The sequence below is a fragment of the Macrobrachium rosenbergii genome, chromosome 4 (genome assembly GCF_040412425.1).
Source record: "Macrobrachium rosenbergii isolate ZJJX-2024 chromosome 4, ASM4041242v1, whole genome shotgun sequence".
NCBI lineage: Eukaryota > Metazoa > Arthropoda > Malacostraca > Decapoda > Palaemonidae > Macrobrachium > Macrobrachium rosenbergii.
This window is the reverse complement of record NC_089744.1, coordinates 1,564,395-1,575,000: the sequence shown is the minus strand read 5'-3', so window position 1 is coordinate 1,575,000 and position 10,606 is coordinate 1,564,395. Positions and strand designations below refer to the sequence as shown.

General features: G+C 37.4%; 2 protein-coding genes across 3 annotated transcripts in view; one reads left to right on the top strand and one right to left on the bottom strand.

Annotated features, from left to right (window-relative positions):
* The window catches only part of LOC136829424 (uncharacterized), a 149,799-nt gene extending 140,993 nt beyond the window's left edge, over positions 1-8,806 (top strand). For both annotated transcript variants that reach the window (XM_067088009.1, XM_067087998.1), the window contains exon 3: positions 7,243-8,806. In XM_067088009.1, the coding sequence (XP_066944110.1) occupies positions 7,243-8,204 (962 nt within the window). In that variant the 3' untranslated portion in view covers positions 8,205-8,806. The remainder of the gene's footprint in view (positions 1-7,242) is intronic.
* LOC136829425 (uncharacterized) overlaps positions 1-10,606 on the bottom strand; it is a 268,725-nt gene that overhangs the window by 198,246 nt on the left and 59,873 nt on the right. The gene's annotated exons all lie outside the window — the stretch shown is intronic.

The following is a 10,606-nucleotide window of genomic DNA, read 5'->3' as shown; positions in this document are numbered from 1 at the left end:
ATATATATATACATATATAAATATATATATATATATATATATATATATATATATATATATATTGTATATTTATTTATATATATATATATATATATATATATATATATATATATATATATATATATATATATATATATATATATATATATATATATATATATATATATATATAGTATTCACAAATATTTTAACCTTCCCTACGATCGGGAAAAAATGTTTTAAGGTATGAGACCAAACCTCCCCAGTGAGGAGGTAAGAAAAGAAAAAAAAAAAAATCCCGAGGCTTAATAATGTAGTCTTGCTACAACACCAAAAATAACTCAAGACAGACAAAAAGGGGGCTGGTCCCTTCACCTCGGCTATAAATAACTAACCAGTTTGCAGCTATGTTTAGTAACAAAAATGTTTTTGAAGATATTCCATGGGGCCACGGTAATAACAGTGCATTAATTCCTCTAAAAAGACATATTTTCACCTTAAATTCCTAAGCAACATGTCTGATCCAAATTTCAAGATTGTCTAACTGACTTAAATGAACAAATTTGCATCGCTGACACACAAACGCAGATTAATTATAGCATAAATTATTCATGAACAGAAAATAAGACTGAAAATTAAATGAAAAAGAATACAAAGTTAATATTGGTAAGATGCTCTGTAAACAAAAGGTAAAATACTGCCATAATTAGAATTCAACGCCGGTCAATGCCAAAATCCCAGTTATGTCCGGTAAACAAATCGACCACAATAAAAATACAATTATTCAGTTCTCCCCTGCATACAGCCGAACAGAGAGAAAAATGAAAAAATACACATGACGAAACGATTCACCTTCGATATTTTATAAGACTCTAAATAAGGTACTTCCTTCTGTCCTTTTTTCAAATATTTTTTTTCCCTGGGCCGTTGCCTGACCAGATGGCTACAGTGCGTGAGGGTTAACGAATCATAAACGAAATTTTACGATGCTCCTCCACTGGGGACGGGTAGCCGTCCTCTGGATAAAAAAAAAAAATCAAAGAGTTTATTGGATCTGCTCAAATGATGCAGTGTCTTCAATGTTTTTTCTTCTGTCCGTGAAACTGAGCTTTAACTGGAAGCTGCTTCGAATAAGAGAGATAGTTTATCGAGCTTCCTATTCGGAGAACGCTAAATCTCAAGTCTTATCAAGTGACATACCCCAGATGTTTGGTTAGTGCTGAAACGAATGATGAAAAAGGAAAAAAAATACAGCGAGAAATAATGACGCCAACGTACCAACACGTTTACAACAATCTTGAAACTTTTATTGTCAAGAGAAAAAAAAAAAAAAAAAATATTCATTTTCACATCCTGGCCAACAGAGGCTACCCACGGGTTACTGCTGGTTAAAGCAACTCCCGACCTCTTAGGGTATACTCGGATTGCAAGTAAATGAAATCCTCTGTTATAACCGAGGGGCGGTGTGGAGTACATCCATCAAGGAAATGAGTGTCTCGCTATGTGCTTGGAGATGGAATCGAACATTAAATTTCGGTCAAAGGCCAAGCGCTGAGGCCTGTTAGGTCATTCAGCGCTGAAAGGGGAAACTGAGAGTAAAAAGATTTCAAAGGTATAACAAAAGGAGAACCTCGCAGTTGCACTATGAAACAACTGTTAGGAGAGGGTGGAAAGTAAGATGGAAGGTGAGAATAAGAACGGAGGTACAGTAAAAGAAATGCAAGGGGTTGCAGCTAGGGGCAGAAGGGATGCTGCAAAAGAGCCTAAGTAATGCCTGCAGTGCACAGCGTGAGGTGCACTGACAATACTCAACACCTGCGGGGCTTTGATTGATGTTGAGATGGTGGCTTACTCAGGTAGTGGCAGCAGCGGTCCTAGACGTGGCTTCTCATCCCCTAGTAAACCGGATTGTTTTTCAGTAGAACTGAATGTAAGGCCATTTAGCTATAACTACATTCTTAACTTATTGATCTTCCTCCCATCTGCTGAAAGGTGTTCCTCAGTCTCTTTGGAATAAATATTATTTCGGTCAATGTTTCACTGAGCTCAAGAGGAGAGTTCCTCCTACCATGCGGCCTTGTATGTCAAGCAACCTCTTTCCACACCCACTATGAAGGAAACTGTATTCTGAATACAGTTCAGACTTTCTTTCCCTTTACTACAAAAATGTTGAATTCTCCTCGAGTTCCTGTTTTTCCTGACGCTTGTGAAATTTCATCTTTTTTGCCACAGATCTGTCACTGTCTTACGAGCAAACCTTTATTACTGTTTATACACTGACACAATGCTACAATATTACGTAAAAACAAATGAGATCATCTCTTGCAAGTCTTCTTCGGGCCTGGGCTAGAAAAGGGTACCCATACCATTGCATTTTACAATTGCAAACGAAAGATTCTGGATGATGAAGCTTCAGCAAAACGAGCATACTGAAGCAAAAGACGTAAATATTTAAGGTCAAATTCAAAGTTTACTTACGAAATAACAAAATATGGGCCGAAGTTTCTTCAGCGCAATCGAGTTTCCTGTATAGCGTATAATCAAGGCCACCGAAAATAGATCTATCTTTAGGTGGTCTCAGTAAAATGCTGTATGAGCCGCGGCCCATGAAACTTTAATCACGGCCGGTGGTGGTCTAGCCTATATCGTTGCCAGACGCACGATTATGGCTAACTTTAACCTTCAATAAAATAAAAACTACTGACGCTAGCGGGCTGCAATTTGGTATGTCTGATGTTTGGAGGGTGGATGATCCACATACCAATTTGCAGCACTCTAGCCTCAGTGGTTTTTAAGATCTGAGGGTGGACAGAAAAAGTTCGGACGGACAGACAAAGCCGGCACAATAGTTTTCTTTTAACTCACGGAAGATGGCAATGCATTAAATGTTCCAGCGATGGAATAAATCCCAATTCCCGCTGTTCTGCAATTAAGGAAAACACTGCTTCGAACAACTCTGTACCAGAGATGAAGGTTCCAAGATGATACTGACATCCGGATAACAGAATAACATTCCTAAAACGGAAAAAAACTTCAGTCTGAAATACCAGTAGGTATCATCAAGTATTCAGAAGTGCCAAGACCTCAACCTCTGGACTCACCTGACAACCGAATTACCAATTTATTCACCAGCGAATGAATAATTTTGTTTATTGCACCGATACTGCGCAGAATACATATGCGCATTATTTGTATTCAATCGTCCTTTCTCCTCTTTTTGCCTTTTAGGGCAACTGGTTCTATTCTACACACCGTCCTTTTTTTTCTCCTACCCTTCAGCCGAGAATCTACAAGGGCACTAGGTTGTTCGTTCTACCGTCAGAGACGTAAAAAAATAAAATAAAATACCAAGAGCAAGGCACGAACAAACACATACACGAACGTACAACTGATATGTGCACAGAAAGTTGCATTCACGAGTAAATGATGTCAGGAATTCGAAATAGAAGAAATTCTTCTTAGATAAATTATCCAAACACTAATGAATACCTCAAGAGGAAAAGGTCACTGAAGTCGCAATCCCACGAAGCTCACTCTTATTTCATTACAGTTATGTGTACGCTTTACGTGTTATGATTTTACGCGCTTATGTTAAACAATTAACATACTTTTTCCACTAGTTTAAATTCTGTACATCTTTTAGAAAACAGTAACGAAATTAAATTACGCGATTCTAAATAACTGGTTTGCTGATAAAATGCGTCGTTTTCATGAATGGCTGAAGCAGATTGTATTTACATCTCATATTTTACTGAAGAGCAACTCAAGTACTGTGCTACACTGTTATACGCTGTAAAATAAAAGTGCATAGTTTGTCGTACTCAATAATCAACCGGGTTATTCAAGTTTACCTGTACCCAGCGCCTTTCAAAGAAAACGAGACTTTAGAAAAAACGAAATTGTATTAAACAAGGGGGGACTTAGACATACGCAGCCTTTGTTGGTTAGGTAAAGTCCGGGAATAAACACCAAGACTCCTAATCCCTCTCACACCTGCCTACACTTACAGACTGCTTTTTGGTTCAGTCCCGTGCTGGCATAAGCCATTTCACTTTAAACCAACCCACTAAACACTATGAAAGTATGCGTTCTTTGAACTGATTAACCGAGAAACGGGAAGAGATGCATAAACCTAGATGCTTCTGTAAAATCACGTACAGCATTTTATCAATAACTAAGCATAAATACCAACATGGTTTTATTTCAGTGCTACGGATAATCATAAACGCTTCTCCTAGTAACGTTATGTAGGAATGGGGGTCACAGCATTACAAACTGAGGGTTGTATTTAATTTCATTTTGGGGGTGTATTGCCACAAACTTTGTAACTTAATTTTATCAGCCACGAGTCCAACTAAAAGAATTAATTGAATTCAAATTACAAATCACCTGAAGGCAAGCTACTCTTAAGCATATTTGTGAGAATGGGCTAAAGGTAAAAATGGTGAAAATGGCATGAAAAAAGTTCCCTCGGATGTCAAACAAGCAAAATATCAGAGATTCAGCTCACTTTGACGAAAGAAAAGTCCTTTGCGTTTTGTTAAGTTCATTAAAAAAAAACTTTCTTCGCGTCCGCAAATAAAGAGTACACTGCAATGATGAAACTTAATCGTACATTATGATCAATATAATACATGCATTATATAACACACACATTACATATATATATATATATATATATATATATATATATATATATATATATTATATATATATATATATATATATATATATATATATATATATATATATATATATATATATATATATATATATATAGAGAGAGAGAGAGAGAGAGAGAGAGAGAGAGAGAGAGAGAGAGAGAGAGAGCTACCACGGCAGTAAAGATTGGTAATAACTGACACTGGTACCCTAGGAAGTAGTAAATCTCTGCTCAACAGTTCATCCACATTTCAGCAGTCAAAAGTGTGAATTGCCCAATTACCAGTTTTATTTTCCTTAGGATTCATTCTAGGATGGGGAACAGGTTTCATGTTGAAAAAATTTGTATATGTATGTATGTATGTGTACATTTTGTAAGCATTTTTTTGTTTGCGTGTAAAATTACCTGTTGCCTTGGGAATTCCTCAAACCTTTTAGATACTCTTTACACTGCTAGTCCTGAATCCGAGCTGGAAATGTAAGATGCAGTTCTCCCTTCAGTGCCTGAATTTGAACTCAGTAATTAGAATGACCTGTAATGCCACATGTGCGTACCATGAGAAACTATTTCAGCTAATATATTCATAAAATATGTCAAATCTGGATACATTTTACTAGAGATGAAATAGTTTCATCCTCACCAAAACAGCATCTTGTTGCTTTTTGTTTTGACTGATATTTTGATATTTTATATACATTATATATATATATATATATATATATATATATATATATATATATATATATATATATATATATATATATATATAATACATAATATCAGTTTTCAAAACAAAAATCAGCAAGATACTGTGTTGGTGGGGATGGGGCTATTTCATCTCGAGTAAAATTTATCCAAATCTGACATATTCATGAATATATTAGCTGAAATAGTTTCTCATGGACATACATGTGGCATCACAGGTCATTCTAATTACTGAGTTCAAATTCAGGCACTTATATTTCCTGCTCGGATTCAGGACTAGCAGTGTAAAGAGTATCTACAAGGTTTGAGGAATTCCCAAGGTAACAGGTAATTTTACACGCAAACATAAAAATGCTTACAAATATTTATTTATTGTTACACACACACACACACACACATATATATATACATATATATAAATATATATATATATATATATATAATATATTATTATTATATGTATATATATATATTATATATATGTGTATGTATATATATATATATATATATATATATATATATATATATATATATATATATATATATATATATATATATATATATATATATATATATATATAAGACAGGGGAACCAGACCCGATAAACATCTCAGGATGAAGAGGTAAAAGGCATGTCTCTCGTAATAGTAACAGGTTTATTTGCTGATGAACGTTTCACATCTCACGATGCATCTTCAGGGTTAGAAAAATTACACTCTGATTATAATACAAAAAAAGGCTTTAATATAACACAGAAACTTTAAAAATTTTATAAATACAAGCATTTTTTTTTGCAAATAACACGAAAACACACACACACACACACACACACACACACACACACACGGAAGACTGAAAGAAACACCTACCAAGACAAGAGTTGAAGAGCGACTGAAAGAGAGAGGGAAAAAATAAACATATTATGAAGATACTACAACGAACGTGGAAAGTAAACAAACAGGTAATTAGGCTATAAACAGGTGGGTGGACGAGGATTGGGTATTTAGTTTAAGTACATTTGTTTTAACTGAAACAGACTCCAACAAACTCCTCGTCCTTGTGGGCTGATCTAATCATTTTAACGTCATTTACGTGCAAGTGGGTATCACAAATTTGTGAATGGTTACGAATATTGGACAATTCAGGACTGGAGAATCTGCAACCCGTCCTGAAGATGACTCTTTGATGAGCACAGAAGAGAGCCTTGAGCAGCCTCCTAGTGCATCCAAAAGTTTCTGTGGTATATTTGTGACTTTTTTTTTTTTGGTATTTATAGTAAATGTGTAATTTTTCTATCCTTGAAGATACATTATGAGATGTGACACGTAGCAAATAAACCTGTTACATACGAGAGGCATGCCTTTCTCTCTTCATATATATATATATATATATATATATATATATATATATATATATATATATATATATATATATATATATATATATATACTGTACAGTATATCTGACCTAAATATTGTAAGTTCAATCTGGTTACAATAAATGCCAACAGATTTTAACGAAATTCACGCGAAAGAAATCAAGCAGTCATCGAAAAAACATGATCATACTTTTAATATTAACATTAAAATAAATGAATACATGATAACCAGGTTCCAGCTTCCACAAACGTGATTAAACAATTACTGCAAAGATGATATACATATTGCAAAAACACACACAACATTCTAAAATATACCAGTATATTTCATGTTTACTGAACATTACTTGCATGTTATTTATAACAATAATCCAAGTGAATATATCTTAGAAAATATTTTGTCAGCAAACTAATAATATTCTTACCACTGTATTTATCTCTAGTGAAAAAAAAAGACTTTTATTCATCATCACTGATTAATCTTACATGTTAAATCAAAGGAATTATTTTCTTTCAGAATCCTGGGCGGCAGAGAGGGCGGTTTGTCGACCACCTGAACCCTTGGAGTGGGGCGTGGCCCCACCCCACTGCATTACGCCAGCGTCGCTCCATAACCTTCTGACAGATGGATTTTACGCCCCTTACTCCGCCAATCCCCGATACCTCTTGGTTGTAGACTGCAGGGCCCCAAGAGCCTTCACGAGACGTCGGCTGGCTACTGCCCGATGGCATGGTGCTCTCCACACGGCCCCGGCGCCAAACCTCGTCCACACTATAGTCCTTTACGATGACAAGCCGCGGACCGCCGTGCCCAGGCCAGAAGACACGGACCCTCTGGCAAACCTCTACCATGACCTGCGTCGCCAGAAGCTCGATCCTTTGGTGCTAGTGGGCGGCTGGCAGGTGCTGGAAGTCACCTGTCCACATTTGCTAGAGGGGGGCGACAACCCACCCACCCCAGAACCCATGCCTTGGTATCCAGCTCAGGTCATTCCCGGGCTTCTTTACTTGGGGCACGCGGAGATGGCATCGGACCCCCGAGTGTTGTCGGCATTGTGCGTCACGCACGTGGTAGACGTGACAGAGTGCCTTCCTCCTCGCGTCCTCCCCTCGATGAACTACCTTGTTGTGCCGCTGCCTGAAGAGGAAACGGAGAGCACGAAGCCCTCCGAGAAGTCGAGTGACAATAACGGCACGGACCTCATCTCTTCCCTGCCCACGATCTTGGAGTTCGTGGCCGAGGCGCGAACCTACGGAGGGTGCGTCTTGGTCCATTGCGACCAGGGTCTCACTCGAGCCGCTGCCGTCGTGATGGGCATTTTGATGGCCGAGCGCCGCTGTACTCTCGAAGATGCCTTTTACTATGTAAAGGGTGCGAGGTCAGCCGTTCATCCCAGCCAGAGCCAGCTGCAGCAGCTGGCCAAATATGAAACAGTGCTGTTTGGTGCCTCTATGACGTTGGTAGAAGACCTCTTCTGACCTGCAATAACCGCTTTGCGTTCCCCCCTCCCCCTGCTCTCCGATGTATACCTCGCCCGTCTCTATTTACCTCACATGCATCTTCCCCTGAAGTCATGACATTAATCCCGCTTAGACTCTTTCGGAATACCATATACAACTGATGTCAATAACAACAATAAGTTAATGATAATAATTTCAGTCGGCACATATCGACAGTGTATTATGGCCTTTGAGGTGAAGGTAGTCTGCCTTGTTTCTGCCTTTGCTCGACAATACTGCTGATGTTGGCGGTGTGGAAAGTGGTGCAGCAGCTCAGGCGGCTTTTGAGAAGCCTCACCTTTGTTTACGTCATGTAGAAAGTGCGAGTCTTTCTAAGGAAAGCGTCTCTGATTGGCTGTTTGGAAGCGCATGAGGAGAAGTGTGTGTCTCTGGTTGGCTGCTCAAAAGCAGGGAGTATTTTAAGAAGTGTCTCTCCGGTTAGCTGCTCAAAAGCAGAGGTATAAAAGAAGTTTGTCTTTCATTATCATAGCTAGGTGACAGGTACTGATTGTTACTGTACTTCTGTACTGTTGTATGTAAATACTATCCTTTTTTATGAGCCTTTTTCTGGGATGATCTTATCTATTGCCCATCCATAGGCCTTACTAGCTAAAAAAATAAAAAAATAAAAAAGAATAGATGACAGCGTTAGAAAGAGGCCTGTATATAGAAGGCACAAAATAAACATTGTACTATAGTCATCTTCGTAGTCCAACAAATAAATAAAAAGAGCTTATATAAAACCTAGTTGAGTAGAGATATTTGTAAGAAATGAACTGTTTTCCTCTTCTCAACTGAAACAAATCATGTTAACTCCGTCGTAGCCTAGGATCAAAGATATAAAGACAGGCAAACTTTCATGCATGCACACTTGAATATATATACAAGGTAAACTAACATTTTCCCACTTGCAGCAAACATAACAGGAACTCGGATAAAGGAGCCCCCGCACAGACACACACACACACACACACACATCCATACATACACACAAACATACATCTATGTATATATATATATATATATATATATATATATATATATATATATATATATATATATAATAAATATGTATATAAATATATACATATAAATATATATATATATATATATATATATATATATATATATATATATATATATATATATACACACACACGCAACTGCGTATCACACGTTGTGATAACGCTGTGACCAGCTTGCTTTAATCAGTTCACCTGACGGTGACGATAGCGCCTGTCTTTCCCCATCAGCAAATTTTAACGACACAGTGAACGAATTTCCGATCGAAGAACAGAGACAGTAGAGTTAGTTTGCAACGGGTAGTTTCCTGGTCCGATCACCGTTACTTCACTCTCTTTCGTAGTTCTTGATTCAAGTTACTGCTGTTTATTTTTTGGTACCAACGGTGTCTCATTCATCTCACGTTGCCAAATTTACAGCAGTTTCCGATTAATTCGGGCTCCAGTTGATTTTTTTGGTAATTCTTGGTTTCGTTACAGTTATGTATTATTTCTGGTAGTTCCTAGTTAGTGATAGGCAAAACAATCTCGTACTGTTTCTTAATGGAAGTCATGGTACTGTCCAGTACTGTATTTTGTCTGGTAATTATCAATTTAATTAACCTTCTTGTTTTGAGGAAGTGCGGAAGGCATTATTGTTACTTTTTCTCCCTTAAAATTCTTAATCCTTTGTACAGTCTGGTCTAAAAAAAAAAAAAAAAAAAGCAAAGGTGCTAAATTGCATACCAGCTATTTACACGTTTTCTGATAAGTGAACTCGCATAAAAACTGGTGGTTATTTCCACACTCTTACCATACTTGTACACGCTATGACTTATAATCCTCTTCACTAAATAATACCCAAGAGTCCGCGGCAAGTAAAAATTAAGACTTCTTTCCGATTGCAAAGACTGATCACACCGCACCTGTAGGCCCTTTCTTCCTCCTCCGGTTCTTTACTTCTCTCGTCTCCTTCCTTCATTCGCGAGGCAGATACAAAACTCGTATCTCGCCGAGGCAGTGGCACAGTAGAGCATACTCTTGATTGCACGCCGTCGGAGGGCGCACTGGACATGGAGCTCTATCCAAAGTAGGACATCCTCTCTGCGATACATATGCACACTATATGAATTATTTGATTAGAGAGGACTGGTGGCTGTCACGTTAGTCGACCTTCGCACAAAACTTTCCAGCAGATAGAAGGGAATCATGGAAGCATTCTTCGCGAGTAATTCTGCTTTAGGGGATACACTTTGTTCTTCCGCCTCAGGGGAGTCATTGCGCATGTTGGGAGCTAAAGTTTTATGTGTATATATATATATATATATATATTATATATATATATATATATATATATATATATATATATCCGTTCTAAAG